The sequence below is a fragment of the Caenorhabditis elegans genome, chromosome IV (assembly GCF_000002985.6).
Source record: "Caenorhabditis elegans chromosome IV".
NCBI lineage: Eukaryota > Metazoa > Nematoda > Chromadorea > Rhabditida > Rhabditidae > Caenorhabditis > Caenorhabditis elegans.
Window position 1 is genome coordinate 13,382,054 of NC_003282.8, and position 17,011 is coordinate 13,399,064.

General features: G+C 35.3%; 6 protein-coding genes across 14 annotated transcripts; 3 read left to right on the forward strand and 3 right to left on the reverse strand.

The window, feature by feature from the left end:
• Positions 1-7: 7 nt before the first annotated feature.
• rab-19 (Ras-related protein Rab-43) lies at positions 8-1,904 on the reverse strand. The gene is made up of 5 exons (NM_001383234.2): positions 1,813-1,904; positions 1,660-1,751; positions 1,391-1,591; positions 338-409; positions 8-286 (listed from the first exon to the last, which is right to left on the reverse strand). Exons 1-5 carry the CDS (start codon positions 1,881-1,883, stop codon positions 90-92), a joined length of 633 nt encoding a protein of 210 aa, NP_001370091.1. The 5' UTR covers positions 1,884-1,904; the 3' UTR covers positions 8-89.
• Y62E10A.20 (Tim44-like domain-containing protein) lies at positions 1,685-4,038 on the reverse strand. The gene is made up of 6 exons (NM_001047588.6): positions 3,955-4,038; positions 3,524-3,899; positions 3,345-3,480; positions 2,230-2,333; positions 1,813-1,904; positions 1,685-1,751 (listed from the first exon to the last, which is right to left on the reverse strand). The coding sequence occupies exons 1-4, from the start codon at positions 4,033-4,035 to the stop codon at positions 2,264-2,266; spliced, it is 663 nt and encodes a 220-aa protein (NP_001041053.1). The 5' UTR covers positions 4,036-4,038; the 3' UTR covers positions 1,685-1,751; positions 1,813-1,904; positions 2,230-2,263.
• Positions 4,039-4,270: 232 nt separating this feature from the next.
• Positions 4,271-4,792, forward strand: Y62E10A.23 (Mediator complex subunit 9; the record flags this gene model as incomplete). Its single annotated transcript, NM_001383235.2, has 3 exons — positions 4,271-4,405; positions 4,457-4,659; positions 4,734-4,792. The coding sequence occupies exons 1-3, from the start codon at positions 4,326-4,328 to the stop codon at positions 4,790-4,792; spliced, it is 342 nt and encodes a 113-aa protein (NP_001370090.1). The 5' UTR covers positions 4,271-4,325.
• Positions 4,327-5,308, forward strand: mdt-9 (Guanine nucleotide exchange factor MSS4). The gene is made up of 4 exons (NM_001268808.4): positions 4,327-4,405; positions 4,457-4,659; positions 4,734-5,003; positions 5,055-5,308. Exons 2-4 carry the CDS (start codon positions 4,621-4,623, stop codon positions 5,187-5,189), a joined length of 444 nt encoding a protein of 147 aa, NP_001255737.1. The 5' UTR covers positions 4,327-4,405; positions 4,457-4,620; the 3' UTR covers positions 5,190-5,308.
• Positions 5,309-5,415: 107 nt separating this feature from the next.
• lsm-3 (U6 snRNA-associated Sm-like protein LSm3) lies at positions 5,416-7,090 on the forward strand (the record flags this gene model as incomplete). 2 transcript variants are annotated; one of them, NM_070178.7, is made up of 3 exons in its annotated part: positions 5,416-5,529; positions 5,586-5,639; positions 6,842-7,090. In NM_070178.7, the coding sequence occupies 3 exons, from the start codon at positions 5,416-5,418 to the stop codon at positions 6,980-6,982; spliced, it is 309 nt and encodes a 102-aa protein (NP_502579.1). The 2 variants fall into 2 exon arrangements, with proteins under 2 accessions (NP_502579.1, NP_001293891.1); NM_001306962.1 differs by lacking the exons at positions 5,416-5,529; positions 5,586-5,639 and having other exon boundaries at positions 6,923-6,982.
• A 2-nt stretch (positions 7,091-7,092) lies between these two features.
• Y62E10A.13 (Phosphoserine phosphatase) lies at positions 7,093-17,000 on the reverse strand (the record flags this gene model as incomplete). Of its 8 annotated transcripts, none has more annotated exons than NM_070179.7 (4): positions 7,096-7,546; positions 8,622-8,922; positions 10,294-10,548; positions 16,668-17,000. In NM_070179.7, 4 exons carry the CDS (start codon positions 16,703-16,705, stop codon positions 7,310-7,312), a joined length of 831 nt encoding a protein of 276 aa, NP_502580.2. The 8 variants fall into 8 exon arrangements, with proteins under 8 accessions (NP_001293895.1, NP_502580.2, NP_502581.2 ...); NM_070180.4 differs by lacking the exon at positions 16,668-17,000 and adding an exon at positions 14,629-14,769; NM_001372954.2 differs by having other exon boundaries at positions 7,097-7,546; positions 10,288-10,548; positions 16,668-16,825.
• Positions 17,001-17,011: the final 11 nt, after the last annotated feature.

Consider the following 17,011-nt stretch of genomic DNA (forward strand, 5'->3'; position numbering starts at 1 on the left):
AAAAAAATCGGACAAAAATGATTTATTGACGAGATTTACAAGAAAATTGTGGATGAGAAGCAATATGGGAATGAGAGTTTACATCATCATCAAGTGTACTGACAACATCGTTGCCATGGAGAGCCCAGAGCCGTCGTGCCACCGGATCCAAGCTGGAATGTACCACTTGAGCCTTGTTCAACGACTCCTTGATCATACTGTCGCTTCAGAATTGTTGCTAACTCGAGGAATGCGTTGTCCACGTTCACATTGCCTTTTGCACTAGTCTCGAGCATTGCGAACATTCCTGGAAAATTGAAATTTGATAATTCGGAACTTGAAAATTTGGAAAATTTACCATTAGCTCTTTGCAACATTTCCGCTTCTTCTGCTTCGATTGCTCTCTGGTCTTCTAGATCGCATTTTGTACCTGAATTTCTTTATTTTAACACAAATTATTACAGGAGCACAAAACTCTGAGAACGCGTATTACACAACATATTCGACGCGCAAAATATCTCACAGCGAAAACTACAGTAACTCGTTAAAATGACATACTGTAGCGTTTGTGTCGATTTACGGGCTTTCATTTCAAAAATCGAGCCCGTAAATCGACACAAGCGCTACAGTAGTCATTTGAAGAGTTACTGTAGTTTTTGCTACGAGATATTTTGTGCGTCGAATATGTTGTTCGATACGCATTCTCAGAATATTGTGTTCCAGTAATATCAAAGGATTGAGGAGCCACCACGAAAAGGAGAGCTGCGAGAAGGAAAACTGTGAAATATCTGTCTTTTCGCTTTTTTTTGTTTAATTTTTTTTCGGTCACCCTTTCCCGGTAAATGCGAAAAATTGATTTTTCGCCAAAAAAGGCAGAGCCCAAAAAATGTACCGCAGAATAGGTTTTCGCAACCCCCTTTTTTTCTGGATTTTTTTCTACTAGGGGCAAAATCTATTTTTGCTTGAAAGTAATAAACCTGAGGCGCACTGGCTCTTGTGTACTACTCGTGGGCAAATTTGAATTAATTTTTGCATGGTTTTGAATTTATTTTTGGCGAAAATTCATGATTTTTAATCAATTTCGATAATTTATTTAATGTTAAACATTGAAAATAGTCAATATATATCATATTAATAGTTTTTACCAAAAAACTTTCAATAAGATATATATTGACTATTTTAAATGTTTAACACAAAATTAATTAGCGAAATTGATGAAAAATCATGAATTTTAGCCAAAAATAAATGCAAAATCATGCAAAAAATAGATCAAAGTTGTCCACGAGTAGTACACGTTCATACAACATCGATTTCGGTTGCGGCACACTTTTTGGCTCCACCAACTGAATTCTGTTTTACTGGGCACTCTCCGATCTCCTCAAGGAAACTTCCGTGGTGCAAGAGTTCTCACCAATGAGTAGCTTCACAACATTCGGAGCTGCAAACTTTGAAACATCATCAATCCATCTCTGAAGACTTCCAAATGATTGCTTGCAAGTAATGTCATAACACAAAACAATTCCATTAGCAGATCGATAATATGATTGAGTAATCGTTCGGAATCGTTCCTGGCCTCCAGTATCCCAGATTTGCAATTTTACACGCTTTCCGTCTGAAAATCATCGATTTTTCGATTTTTCGTTTGAATAATAAATTAGCTTCTTCTTCTCTAATTCTCACCAACGACAAGAGTTTTCATTGTGAAATCGACGCCGATAGTGGTTCCCTGACGATCAACAAATGTTCCATTTCTGAAGCGTTGAACTACACATCTGTAATATTTTAAATTAAAAAAAAAAACTTTTTAAAAACCCGAAAACTTGAATTCCTTACGTCTTTCCGACTCCCATATCGCCGACAAGCACAATTTTGAACAAATAGTCAAATCCATCATCGTTGTCCATAAATATTCCTAACGATTGAGCCTGAAATGACGAGAATATCGAATTATTGAATGCAGGAGAAGGAGGATATATAGAAAGCGGTTCTTCAGAAGAAGAAGAAGAGCAATGTCACTGGGTGAAGCAACGAGAGAGTGCTCCGGTGAAAGAGTTGCAGACGGCAAGAGTGTTGAAAGTAGTGTGCCCCGCTCTCTACGTTTACCCATTTTTCGTACTATTTTCTGAACGAGACGACGACGACATTTTCGCATGCACGACGCAACAAAAATCCATTCCTCCATTCAAAACTAGTACGAAATTGTGTGCTGCTGCCACCGTTTCAGTAGTGTATGTGTGTGACGTTACTTACTTTTTAGTTTTTTCTTCTACATTTGCAATTCCAACTAGTTTTGCAGGAAAAAGTTGGCGTTCGTCACTTTCCACACTCCCAGAGGATTAAGAACGCGGGAAAATCTGAAAAAAAAGAAGTGTTTTTTTGAAAAGAAACGAGCTATGTCCCTTTAAAAATTGTGTAGATTTACGAGCTCGTGTACTATGCGAGGACAACAGAGCTGAATTCGAAAAGACTTTTCCAAAAAAATAAACCAGAAAAACAATTTAAAAAAAATGTTTCTGTGTAATTTAAAAAAAAAGATGTAAAATTTAATATTTTAATAGTTTTTTCAGTTAAAAAGTTAGCTTTTTCATACTTTGCGCAACTTTTCTAGCAAAAAAGCGAAAAATACATTTTTTTAAACCAAAAACTCGAATATTTTCAGCACGGGTGTACAATTCTGAACTTATTCGTTCACATTTAAAATTGCCAGACTGACTATTTTATGAAGAATTTTCCGTTGAAATCTATTTTTTATGCGTTTATAAGAATGAGTGCCTCTTTAAATGTTGTGTAGATTTACGAGCTCGTGTACTAGGCGTGAACAACAGGGCTGAATTCGAAATAATATTTCTTTTCCGGCAAAAACTAGAAAAACAAAATGTTTTAAATGTTTCAGTGTGATTTTTTGAAAAAAAAAGTAAAATTTGACAGTTTTAAAGATTTTTTGGTAAAAAAATGTCGCTGTTTCGTATTTTTCGCTAATTTTTTTCTCGCAAAAAAGCGAAAAATACAATTTTAACTCGAAAGCCTTGGATTCTACCGTTTTCAGTTGGTTTTTTCAGCATTTCACTTATAAAGTTGCCCAAACTACATTTTTATTACCCTATAAAATAGATATTGGAATTTTGATTTAAAATGCGCACTTATATGCAGGAAAAAGGCGTACAATCGCCAATTTTAGCGAAAAACTGTGAAATCCTTCAGGAAAATAAATTTACGCAGAGTGCACAAGCTCGTAAATCCACACAAATCTTAAAGGGACATCCATTTCTCTCGCATGCGGCTTCTTTCGATGTTTTGCTCGTTGGAAAATGTCGAAAAATGCCGGAAAACCACAAAAATTAATGTATTTGATGAAGAACTCGTACGTTGCATTGCAAACGAGCACATCACTCTTGTACTTTCCGCTGAGCTCTCCAATACTTGCGTTCTCCGGAACTTTCTCTGACAATCGAACGAAAGAGACGACGGTGAAATAAATTCCGATATTTCGGCTGCTGCTCACTGCAATTTCCTGTTCAGTAGTGAATATTTCCTTGACACTTACACTTGAGAACATCCCGACCGGAGATGACAGTCGAATGGAGAAATGAGAGCAAAATGTCGTCTGGAGAGAAACGAAGAGCATTTTCTAATTGCTTCGAAAGCCCTTTTCTGGCTTCTCGCATATTCTCAACAGCATCTTTCACCGCCAAATTCTCCATTTGATCCCATTTTTCATCAGCTAGAAAATGAGAAAGACTGTGAATGCCTTTATTGGCTCCGTGCACCAAGCTCTCAACAGTGAAGCTTTTCTCGTAACATAATGTGTAGAAGGACTGCGCGAAGAGATTTCCAACTCGACGACTCAACTCAAACGTTGGAACTGATACTTGTGGAGTATCAAACACATATGAACGATTGTTGGAAATTAATGGAACAGCCTAAATTTCAGAAATTAATTGTTTGCCAATTGATAACAACGCAAGTTTTACTTACATTGGCGATTTCCGCGGAGGTACTCGCCGTGCAAAGATTTCGCGGTGATATTCTCCTAATGGCGTGTGAGCATTTGAGCATTTTCTAAAATGGGAAAATAGAGAAAATTATGATAATTCTATACAATTTAGTAAAAATTAGAACAAAAATATCGGGGAAATCATCTTAAATCGAGACATAAAGCAGAAAAAAAGGAAAAATACTCTGCAACGTACTCTGCAACAAGTGTGCGGCGTTGTTGCAAATCTTGTGTGCTAGGCTTGCAAGAAGCAAACGCGCTCCATCGAACGCAAGCCAATTTCAACTTAATTCTTTATTGGAATTATTTTCAAATCAATTTTCCAGTATTCGACTATTTTCAGAGTTTGTTCATGAGCAAAGAAGTGATCAAGCCAAGTGCTGAAAGCTATTTGAACAAATTATACGCAGATTTATTCCATCTTGTGAACTCGTAAGTTCGGAATTTGTAGTTATTAAAAAGAAACGAGGTTAATTATTTCAGCGTGGAGAAAGGAAGCGGTTCTGAGCTTACTGTTCGTCTTCGAAACGTCGAGGCCGACATCGCAAGCTTCAAAGACGCTCTGAAATCGATTCCCGACATCGGCGTCGAAGAGTACAAGGAAAGACGGAAAATCGCCGCGCTCTACAAGCAGATTGAGAAGAAAGATGAGCTCCTCGACGAACTCGCAGCCTTCAGCCTTGATGGTGAATTATTTTCAAGAAGATATTAATATGTTTTAAGCAAGAAAAATGATTTTTTAATTGATTAATTATTTCAGCAGCCCTCAAAAAGCCCGACGGAGAGCAGAAGCAGCGTAGTGAAAGTGGAGACAAATGAGAGCACATACATTTGTAAAATCTGTCAAACTGTTGTTATTCTGAAGAATATGACTACTGAATATCTCGACGAAGAACGTGATCTTCCATTGCCACGTCAAAAGAAAGGAATCGATCATACTCAGACAGAGCCGATCCGTGGATTTTTCGGAGTCAAGGATATGTTCGCTTTTGAAAATGTTGGATTTACAAGATCTTCTGAAGGCAAACGAGTGGGTTTCAACTTTTTTTGAAATCTAAAACTTTAAAATCCCAATTTTCAGTATCTGGTGTGTGGTGAATGTGAGCAAGGACCAGTCGGTTTCGTGGATCCAGTCACTGAAATGAACTATGTGAGCCCTGAACGGCTCGATGTGCTTCCTGATGTTGCTGCTGCTGCTGTGGAGGCTGGAAAGTGAATTGAGCTTTCCGGAATGTGTCAAAAATAATTTATTGATTTTTCATTTTTCATTTTTCTGTAATTTGAATTTTTTACGCGAAATTATACTGCTGGAATGAAAAAGTGTGTCCGTGTATTATGCTCGAAAAATTAATTTTCTGATGATTCAAATGTTGATTTCTCAATTCACTATTTTCTTTCTTTTTATTATTTTCAAACTTTTAGTTTTTCAAATTTTTTTCCAGATGGCCACCGAAAAGAAAGAAGTGACACTGTCTGCTACAGTCGAAGAGCCACTCGATTTGCTCCGTCTCAGTTTGGATGAGAGAGTTTATGTCAAAATGAGAAACGACAGAGAGGTTGGAAATTATTTTATTTTGGGATTTTTTTTGTGTTACAAATCTCGATTTTTCAGTTGCGCGGTCGTCTCAGAGCTTTCGATCAACATTTGAACATGGTTTTATCGGAGGTTTGTCGTTGTTGAAAAGTTTTAAAAAATTGTAAAACTGTTTAAAAACTGAAACTTTGTGAAAGTATCTTAGTCAAAGAAAAATGCGAAATCCTAGACAATTTCTAATTATAGGTTCTACCTCTCCTCGAAATGGATTTGAGAAAATTCTTTGAAATTTTAAAAAGAAGAAAATCGAAAAAAATACAGTTTAGCTTAAAAAAACACAACTTTTTCCAAAAAAAAAAACTACAAAAAAGGCCATAATTCTTTGGAGAAAGCTTTAAATTTTCAATTTTAAAGCCGAAAAATAGGAAAAAAAACAATTTTTCCAAAAAAAAACTCCAGATTATCCGTAATCCCCTAGAAAATAGATTGAAACTATATAAATAAAATAGAAAAACAATACAGTTTTAATTCGAAAAAAACCTTGTTTTCCAAGAAAAACTTCAAGAAAAAGGTACCGAAATCTGTGGAAATATTTTTAAGTGACTTCAAATTTTTCCCTGATTCCGAATATCGAAATGAAAAAATTCAAAAAAATGTTCTCTGATTTATTATTTCAGCTTGAAATCGCTTGTACACCCATGAGATTTTTGAAACGCCGAATTTTTGCGCCAGAGACGCCATGTGTCGATTTACGAGATTTGGGTATATTTACGAGATTTTCAATCTTTATCAGATGCTGATTTCGGTTTTTCAACGAGTTTTCATCATTTTCGTCGGTTTTCGCCAAAAAATGTTGTTAGTTTTTTAATAATATAATGTTTAATTGACCTAAAAAAACACATTTTCAAAAAAAAACTTTAGAAAAAACCGACAAAAATGAAGGAAACTCGTTGAAAAAAGGAAATCTACATCCGATAAAGATTGAAAATCTCGTAAATCTACACAAATCTCATAAATCGACACATGGCTGGCGCGAAAATTCGCCGTTTGAAAAATCTCATGGGGACGCAAATGAAAATCGCGATTTTAAGTTGAAATATAAAATCAGGGACTTTTTTTTGAAATTTTCCAATTAGATATTCGGAATCAGGAGAAAATTTGGAGTCGTTTAAATATATTTTTCAGATTTCGGTACGCTTTAAGTTCGCTTTAAGACCGTATTTATTGCGCAAAATATCGCATTTAACTAATTATGAGGTCATTATTTAGAACCTGTTTTCACAAAATTCTGATCGTAGTTCAATAATCATCAAATTAAAAAAAAATATTTTCAGGTTGAAGAGACAATCACCACCCGTGAAGTCGACGAAGACACATTCGAAGAGATCTACAAACAAACAAAACGTGTTGTTCCAATGCTTTTCGTTCGTGGTGATTCTGTCATTCTCGTGTCTCCACCGATTCGTGCATCCTAATTCATCGTCATCATTTTCTCGCAATTTTAAATTTTTCTCATCTTGTGATCTTCTAAATCTAAACACACACATACGTTATTTTTGTTTATGAATATTTTTCGGAACTCTATATCATGTGGTAGAAGATTTATGGCACAACAAGACAAAAGTTTGCTGGTACATGAAGGGAAAAATTCACAGTGAGAGAAAAAAAAAATAGAAATACGCTAGTAGGTGATTAGAAAATGATGCTCAAAATGCTCAAAACCGCACAGTAAAGCCAACTGAGAACGTGTGGAAAATATATGAAAAAAAAAGAAAAACGATATGTACAGATACATGAATTATCTACTCGTCGTCAATATCAGACTCATCATGATCGAGATCTTTCCGAAGAACATCGAAATCGGTGACGTACCATTTGGCACGAGCCTTTACACCTTCTCTAATGACATTTCCACCGAATCCAATGAATGCATCAGCTGGGGGTGAAGCTTCAACATCGGTTGCTCCGTCACCAACCATCACAACTGTTTTGTAGTTGTACATCTTTTTCAGAAGAGCTATCACAGCCGGTTTGCCAGTCTGAAATTATTTTGATTAAAATTTGGAAGAAAAACTTATAAATAGAATTTTTTTTGATTTTTTGGCTTCAAAAATCGAAAAAATCCTAGTATTTTTTTTTAAATTTCAAAATTTGATTTATTGGAATTTTTTTCGATTTTTAAAGCAAAAATAGTTTTTGGCTTCAAAAATCGAAAAAAATGAAATTTTATTTTATTTAAATTTTGAAATTTAACAAAAAAAGAGTAGTATTTGAAATTTTTTGGTGAATTTTTTGGCCTTTTTAGGCACTTTTTCAGCTAATAGGCATGTAAAAATGACTAAATTTTGGCTTTAAAAGTGAATAAATCGAAAAAACTAGCATATGCAAAATACGAGATTATTTAAATAAAAAGCTAATTTACTGGACCAAAAAGGTTGGTAATTGAAGATTTTAGCTAAAATTTATTTTTTTTTAATTTGAAAAGTCATAATAAATTTTGAGCTTTACACATAATTCTCATGAGAATTTCAATTTTTTCGTTCTAAAAACGATTTTTCAAAAAATTGCAAATTTTGTTTTTGCCAAAAATTACAAAAAAAATCGTTATAAAAAGCGGAAAAAAGGCCAAAAAGTAAAAAATTAAAAATTTTTCGTTTTTCGCAATTTTTTTACAAGAAAAAAAGATTTTTCCTCTAAAAAACATTCACATCCGATGACAATTTTCGCTAATTTTTTGACTAAAAAGTGTATAATATCAATTTTTACACATTTTTTCGTATTTTTTCAGTTTATTTTTCAGAAACTCTTTTGGAAAAAGCCTCGCAACTACTAAACATTTTTTTTTGTCAATGAAAAAGTAAAAATGCCAATTTCGCAGGTGACTTTTTTTTTGAAAACGAAAAATAATTGTTTTTCGTAAAAAAAATTTTTTTGTGTGTAGGAAGTGTATAAATTAGAAAATTGTATATTATTTTGTCTTTTTCAAGAAAAGTATAATAAAAACTTTTGGGAAAAAACTCGAAAAAAAGCATTTTCAAAATTTTCAACTGAAAAATCTCAAAAAAAAACATTGATAATGCAATCGCGCTCTAACGCAAATTTAATCCAATTAACCTCTTTGCTTCCCGAGTCACTCGTCAATTCAGAAGTATCAAATCCGTGATATTTTCCGAATTTATCGAAAAGAATCTCGTTTGCATAAATTCGAGATTTCTCAATTCCAAGAAGTTCAGCAACTGGAAGAATAAGTCGTCTAAATCCACCAGAGACAAGATATACGTGAGTTCCACGAGCATGAAGACGGCTCACAAGTTCTCGAATTCCAACAGTGAGCTTTGGTTTGGAAATATTCACAAATTGTTCAAGTTGCTCGTGATTTGGTTTCATTACCTGAAGACGGGCGGCAAGAGCATCTCTGAAATATTATGAAAATTTAGAAATGAGATTTTTAATTTGAAGTGTGTGTGTGTGTTGTTTATTGGGAAAAATTAGAGAAAGGAGAGAATTGAAAACTCAACTTTCACTAAAATTCACACAAAACAACAACAACAACACTTCGGTCAGAAAGCCACGGGGGGAATGTGAAGAAAAGTTTGTGTCATGCATGTTAAAAAGGAAATTTGAAAAAAATAAATGAAAAATCAGGTTGGCTGTGGATTATGGTCAAGGATGTCGGTTTTTCGGTTTTTTTAGCAAAAAAAAATCTAAAAATCTAAAATTTCCAATTTTTCAAAAATTAGCTTCAAATTTTGGCTATTGTTCCTATTTTTAGAAGACATTTTTATGTTTTTTCTTATCAATTTGAACAAAATTAGATTTTAAAAAATTATGTTTTATGCTTCGAAAAGCCAAATTTTCTGCTTTTGTATTTTCGGTAAAAATTGTAATTCTTCAATTTTTCCAAAAAAAAATTTTTTTAATTTTTTTCCAGCTGGAAAAGTGAAATTTTGATTTTGACATTTTTTCGATTTTTCGGAAAATCTTAAAATTTTAATTTTTTTTATATTTTTTCGGAAAATGTTGTATTTTTCCTTATTATTTTTTAAAATTGTATAATTTTAAAAACATTTCCTCGAAAAATCAAAAAAAAATTCGATTTCTCGAAAATTAACTTAACATTTTTTTTCACAATTCAAGAAATTTTCCAAATAATTTTCTTTCAGAATGAGCAAAAGCTGATAAGAATTCGAATTTGGCCAAAAAATTTTTTCCTATTTTTTGAAGAAAAATTTTCAATTTTCTACGTTTTTCTGATAAAATTTTAAAAAAAAACCGAAAAAAAATGCGCAAAGATTTAATAGAATTGCTCCGGAATTTTTAAATTCTGTTTATTTCTGAAAAACATTTTCTCACATTGAGACCCATTTTGCTAAAAAAAAAATAAATAAAAAAAAGGAAATCAACAATTTTTCGAAAATTATCTTCTTTGTCGCTTTTTTTTAAATATTTTAGTCCGGAAAATATCCAATTTTTCTTTTAATTTCTTTTTTTTCTGAAAAAAAATTTAGAAAAAAAAATTAAATTTTTTTTTTCGAAAAGCCAAATTGATTTTTTCTGTTTGTGTATTTTCGGGAAAAATTTTAATTTTTAAATTTCTCGAAAAATTTTTTTTTTCCAGCTGAAAAAGCCAAATTTTGAACCGAAAACCGTCTATATTACACAGTCCAATTTCTAACCTTCAAAAATCATTTCCACACATCAAACAACACAAAATCTATGATTCAAAAACATTTCTTCTTCACACTTCAAAAAAAACAACCCGCGTGCTTTCATTTATTACCTATACCTGAAGCGGGCGTTGCCGTTCATCGCCGTCCGTGTCACATTGGCGACGGCTTCACCCACACCCAGGTAGGCAGCAAGCTCATCGATTCCCTCGTCCTGGCATACTGTAGAATCAACGTCAAAGCATACAGCATCAGCTTTTCTCCATACTCTTTTCACTTCTTCTTCATGATTTTTTGAGATTGTTTCACCCGGTGATGTGGATATGGATCGAGGGATTGCCGACGCTGTTGTTGGTAAAGCGACACGGATCATTCTGAAATTCAATTGAAATACATTATGGGAATAGAGAATTCTATGAAAATGGAAGAACACAGCCATGTGTCGATTTACGAGGCCTGTGTATTCCTCGAGGAGGATTGCACCAGTTTTTGGATAAAATCCCTGATTTTGTATAATTTTCGCTGACTATTTATTTTTGTATTCAACATTAACAATATTATATCGATTTTTCTCTTTTTTTTTGATGTACATAAATATTATTTTTTTCAAAAAAAGAAAATACAAAAAAAATTCGATGAAACTACAGTACTCTTTAAAGACACACATTTTTTCGCATTCAGAAAAAAAAAACATTGCCGTGTCGAGACCAGTCATCGTAGTTTCGGCGAAGCGAAAAAATTTGCATATGGGTAATATTTACGGAGTTTTCAAATGGAAATCGTCCGATTTTCCTATAAACCACTATAAATAGGAATAAGGAGAAATTTAGACTTTAAATAATATACAAATTGGATCTAGAACGTCAAATCCCGGAAGAATTCGCGAAAGTTAGCTGAAAACTGGCATCCTCCTCGAGGAGTACACGAGCCCCGTAAATCGACACATGGCCGTGTTAGAGATTTTACACGGCCATTCTTCAGAAACTAGTAGAAATGGAAATAAAATGTACAAATGATTGTATATCATTGTATATTTATAGCCTCTACTATTCAGGAAATAAAAAAAAGACTGAATGGTTCGATGACGTGGTAGGGACTGAAAAAGGGTGTCAAAGAACTAATTGATAAGGCGAATGATGGTGGGTCTGATACAGTATAAGAAAACAGAAGAGACAGATACGAACAAAGTACGCATTTTGAATGAAATCGGGTGATAAGTAGGCGTGCCTTCTAGTGTTCTCTGATCACGTGATGATCTTCAAAAATCATTTAAAAAAGCAAGGGATTTCCTGGACAGAAAAAGAATATAATTGTCTTCTCTTAAGCTAGGCTGTCCAAGACAAAAGTCCCCATTGAAATTTAATAAAACTAGTTGGAGGTGAAAATGATGGCAAAAAATGAAAAAAAAAAGTGTGTTCAAAACACAACAATGGCTAGTGAATTGATAAGATTAATTGATAATGGGCAAATTTTGGGAGGCATGCCACAGAAAAATGTTCAAAGTTCTTTTTGAAGTGATAGAAAGTTAGAGATTAGAAAGTTTTTACATCCTGGGAGTACTGTAGTTTCCAAAAAAACTACAGTAACCCGCGAAGAGGGGACGGTTTTTTGTTGGTATTTGGCAAATATTGGGTTTGTGTTATTTCCCACAAAAAAAAAACAGCAAAAAAACAATCGTATTTTCAAAAAAAATTTTTTGAATTTTTTTGCCATATGGCGTCAGACTGTCCCATAACAATATGATCTACCATAAATGCGGGAATTGAGACACAGAGTTGTCAACAAGTTTCGCACGGTTAAGTGCGTTCTGACGTCACACTTCTCTGGGCGAAAAATTGCCGCATTTTTAGTAGATCATACCGTTATGGGACATTCTGACACCACGTGTTTTGTTAGTTTCGACCCAAAAAAAAACGAAAAAATTCGATTTTTTTGAATATTTGTTTACAATCGTACTCTGTGTACTCCCCGAGGAAAAGTTTGTATTTATTTTTTTTCAGCAGGCGATTTTACAGTTTTTTGGTTGCTCAAAATACAAAATTTTAGACTATTTTTAGATTTTTTTTAAATAAACAAATGGTTAATTTGCAAAATAGGAAAAAATGTATTAAAAAACACACTTCTTCTCGAGGAGTACACGAGCTGCGTAAATCGAAACAAGGAAATACTGAGAGAAAATTATTACTATGTAAGAGATTTTCAGTACTTTTATATGACATTTTCTAGCGTCTAGAAGTTGTTGATGCAGAACTAAAAAAGTCGAAAAAAAGAAGAGAAAAAATATTCTTCTTGACGTCAATAGTTCACAAATGATTTTCAAAAAACGGGCTGCTCTTTGATGATACTTGAGGCTTCCCCCCCATCCCTCTGATCAAACAAACTTTTTCAATATATTTTTATATTGAAAAGGAGAAAAAAGATAGAAAGACTCAGAATGCATGCTGACAAATAACAATTTTTAAAGGAACAAAGTCTGATGTCTGAACATTTAAATGTTCGAGCAGCCAAGTCCAAAAAAATTGAGTCTTAAAGTCCAAAAAGACTAACGTTTTGAGAATGAGTGAATGGAAAGGTGACATGTACTCTTATTCTGTGTCCACCCCACTCTGTCTATAATATAAACACATGCACGGACGACTTAATGAATGAAAGAGATACACGAGGAGGAGGCGGCAACGTGCGGTACAATGCGGACGGACGGAGAAAGGTGATTTCTGGTCGATGACGTCGAATGCCACATCATTTTGCAAGGGGGTGTCACTACGACGACAAAGAATTGGTGAGGTTTGTAATGTTGAAAGGGAGAGTTCTAAACGAACTGGTATACTGTCTTTGAAGGAGGACGACGAGGAGGAAGAGGAAGAAGAAGAAGCAGAAGTCAGAGATGAAGATTATCAGATAGATTTTTATTGTTCCAGTTTTCAAGGTCTTGATGGGAAAATCGGAAAGTCTTGGAAACCCAAAGACCCTATGGCCTTAAGGGACCAAGTAGATCAATGGAACGATTCAACAAGAGTTCCACGAAAACTTGTGCGCACTCCCCGATTTATATACCAATTACGGTAGCATTATGGTGGTGTACGTGCTTTTTCCAACGAAAAACCATCTTCGAGGCGGGCCGAATAAAGCGGGGGGTTGTTTCCCCGCGTCGAGACGCAGAGGCGTCACACAAATTGCCGGCGCGAGGTAGTGCTGAAATTGTGGAGGCGCCCCCGGGGAGGGCACGCGTTGTTCACGTGTACTTTTTGATGCTTCTATACTCGACAGATTGCATCACATAGATGGAGGAATTGCTGACGACGACGTTTCCGTGTTTGGTTTCAGAAGCGGCATGTTTTGAGGCGGCAACTGGTCCCCGAAATATGCGATGGAATTCGGAAATCATTGGAGATATGAATATGATGTCTGATTTCTGGGAGACGGTGAAATATTTGTACCTAATCTAGATCCATAGAAATGGGGAAAAATTGAAAGAAATTAGAATTTAGATCTATAAAAAATGCGGGAGAAGAGACGCAGAGTTCTCAACTGATTTCGCATGGTTAAGAACGTGCTGATGTCACATTTTTTTGGTGAAAAAAGTCCCGCATTTTTTGTAGATCAAACCGTAATGGGACAGCTTGGCGAAATTGCAAATTTATAAATTTTTCCGTCATATTAAAGATTTAAAGTATCCGCAATATATTTTTAAAAACTAATTTTCTAGAGCTGGAACTTCGCGAACTTTTAAGCCTATATGCCTACAGCCTGGCCGTGTGTCGATTTACGCCGTTCGTGTACTTCTCGAGGTTACGATTGAATTTTATGTTTAGTATAGACTTTTTCGCGGAAATGCTCGATTTTGAACTATTTTCGTCAATTTTTTTCCTACATATTAAAAAATTTATATTATTTAATGGTAAAAATTACAAAATAAGTCAATTTATGTTGGAAATATTGCCAATTGAAAAAAAAAGCGAGCTGCGTAAATCGACACATGGAAATTTACATGGCCGTGGTAGAGGTTTTTCACGGTCATCTTATCATTCTGAAATTACCTCTCGTTTCCGAGATAGTCTTTGATTTTCTAATTTTTTTTTTCAAAAAACCCCTAGGTATCGTCTACTTTATGTTCTCAAATACCTGTTCTACCCGGATTTCCGTTGACAAAGATCAGAGGACTTTATCATTCTATTGATAGCAGTGAACCATCACTACAACATTTCATGGGATGATTCCCCCCAAAAGAACAAAAAAATACGAAAAGCGCACATAATTGTCATCATCCGAATATAAAATGTGAAATGAATGCAATACGTGACTTTTTGCAAGTCACAATTATAAATATTTATCATTGTTTTTTTTCATCTCGCAAACAAATATACACACAGTACTGTCACGTAAGAGACTCCTCCGACAGTCTGTGATGTAGTTATTATCAGCTGCTGATACAGATAAAAGGAACTGGAACTCACATTAAAGTGGCGAGGAATAAATAGTACTGCTGCTGATGCTGCTGCATTGTACGATTTTCTAACAGAGTATTGGAAGTGATAAGTCGAATTTATATGTTATATAGTGGTTACTCTCGCGTCCAAATAAGAAAAAATCACTTTTCAAAAAGGAAGAAGAGACACCTTCGTGTGTCATTGACAAGAAAATCTATCAGAAAGTAGTAGAAAAAGATATGAACTTTCAGTTTCCCGGTTCGTGTATTTTGTGTAATCTAGGAAATTGGAAAATCTACTTTTTGTTACTTTGAAGGCTGAAATCAGGGTTGACGGGCAACGATTTTTCCGGCAAATCGGTAAATTGCCGGAATTTAAAAGTTCCGCCAAATTGGCAAATTGCCAAAATAGAAAAGTTCTGGAAAATCGGAAAATTGCCGAAAATGAAAAGTTCCGGTAAATCGGCAACTTGAAAAACTCCGGCAAATTTCCGGCAAATCGAAAATTTGTCGGGATTGAAAAGTTTTGGCAAATTGGCAAACCGGTAAATTGCCGGAATTGAAACGTTCCGGCAAATTGGGAAACCGGAAAATTTCCGGCAAATTGGCAAATCCGGGAAACTTCCGGAAAATTGCCGGAATTGAAAAGTTCCGGCAAATCGGAACACCGGCAAACCGGCAAATTTCCGGTAAATTGCCGGAATTAAAAAGTTCCGGCGAATCGGCAAACTGCCGGAATTGGAAAGTTCCGACAAATTGGCAAACCGGCAAATTTACGGCACATTGCCGGAATTGAAAACTTCCGAGAAATTGGCAAACCGGCAAATTTACGGCAAATTGCCGGAATTGAAAAGTTCCGTCAAATTGCCGGAAACAAAGAGTTCCGGCAAATTGGCAAACCGGCAAATTTCCGGAAAATCGGGAAATTGCCGGAATTGAAACGTTCCGGCAAATTGGGAAACCGGCAAATTTTCGGCAAATTGGCAAATTGCAGGAATTGAAAAGCTCCGGAAAATTTTCAAAATTCTGGCAAATCGGCAACTTGAAAAACTCCGGCAAATTGCCGGAATTGAAAAGTTCCGTCAAATTGCCGGAAACAAAGAGTTCCGGCAAATTGGCAAACCGGCAAATTTCCGGAAAATCGGGAAATTGCCGGAATTGAAACGTTCCGGCAAATTGGGAAACCGGCAAATTTTCGGCAAATTGGCAAATTGCAGGAATTGAAAAGCTCCGGAAAATTTTCAAAATTCTGGCAAATCGGCAACTTGAAAAACTCCGGCAAATTGCCGGAATTGAAAAGTTCCGTCAAATTGCCGGAAACAAAGAGTTCCGGCAAATTGGCAAACCGGCAAATTTCCGGAAAATCGGGAAATTGCCGGAATTGAAACGTTCCGGCAAATTGGGAAACCGGCAAATTTTCGGCAAATTGGCAAATTGCAGGAATTGAAAAGCTCCGGAAAATTTTCAAAATTCTGGCAAATCGGCAACTTGAAAAACTCCGGCAAATTGCCGGAATTGAAAAGTTCCGTCAAATTGCCGGAAACAAAGAGTTCCGGCAAATTGGCAAACCGGCAAATTTCCGGAAAATCGGGAAATTGCCGGAATTGAAACGTTCCGGCAAATTGGGAAACCGGCAAATTTTCGGCAAATTGGCAAATTGCAGGAATTGAAAAGCTCCGGAAAATTTTCAAAATTCTGGCAAATCGGCAACTTGAAAAACTCCGGCAAATTTCCGGCAAATCGGAAATTTGTCGGGATTGAAAAGCTCCGTCAAATTGGCAAACAGGCAATTTTTAAGCAAATCGGCAAATTGCCGGAATTTAAAAGTTCCGGGAAATTGGCAAACCGGCGAATTTCCGGATAATCGGGAAACTGCCGGAATTGAATAGTTCTGGCAAATTGGCAAAACGGCAAAATTCCGGCAAACTGCAGGAATTGAAAAGCTTTGGCAAATTGGCAAACCGGAAAAATTCCGGAAAATTGCCGGGATTGAAAAGTTCCGAAAAATTGGAAAACCGGCAAATTTCCGGCAAATTGGCAAACCGGCAAACCATTTTTAAAACTCACAAGTACGCATAAATGAGCCAATGAGCCAATTCAATCATCGTCGGCCAGCCAACACAGAGCACAGATTATATGCCGAAACGGCAAATTTTGTGAGAAATGGAAATCTTTAGCCTCGCGATGACATTTCAGAGGCAGCAGCTGTTATTTGGAGCCCCGCACGTGGTGAGAGTGAGAACTCGAACAAAATTTAGAGAGGAGGAAAAGTTGTTGGAAAACGATCAAAGGTGAGTGTGGAGAAACGGATATGAGTAACCGGAAGAAGTTGTTTTTTGGAGTAAAGTAAAAAGAAGTTGTTTTTTGGAGTAAAGTAATTTAAATTCCAAATATTATAAAGACAACTACTG

Coding starts and splice junctions, on each gene's coding strand:
- mdt-9 (NM_001268808.4), top strand. CDS start 4,621: ATGAGCTCCTCGACGAACTCGCAGCCTTCAGCCTTGATG. Junction 4,660..4,733: donor CGCAGCCTTCAGCCTTGATG/GTGAATTATTTT, acceptor TAATTATTTCAG/CAGCCCTCAAAAAGCCCGAC. Junction 5,004..5,054: donor GATCTTCTGAAGGCAAACGA/GTGGGTTTCAAC, acceptor CCCAATTTTCAG/TATCTGGTGTGTGGTGAATG.
- Y62E10A.20 (NM_001047588.6), bottom strand. CDS start 4,035: ATGCTCAAATGCTCACACGCCATTAGGAGAATATCACCGCGAAATCTT. Junction 3,900..3,954: donor CCTCCGCGGAAATCGCCAAT/GTAAGTAAAACT, acceptor TCTGAAATTTAG/GCTGTTCCATTAATTTCCAA. Junction 2,334..3,344: donor GTGCTCGTTTGCAATGCAAC/GTACGAGTTCTT, acceptor CTTTTTTTTCAG/ATTTTCCCGCGTTCTTAATC.
- rab-19 (NM_001383234.2), bottom strand. CDS start 1,883: ATGGACAACGATGATGGATTTGACTATTTGTTCAAAATTGTGCTTGTC. Junction 1,752..1,812: donor GATATGGGAGTCGGAAAGAC/GTAAGGAATTCA, acceptor AAAATATTACAG/ATGTGTAGTTCAACGCTTCA. Junction 1,592..1,659: donor AATGAAAACTCTTGTCGTTG/GTGAGAATTAGA, acceptor GATGATTTTCAG/ACGGAAAGCGTGTAAAATTG.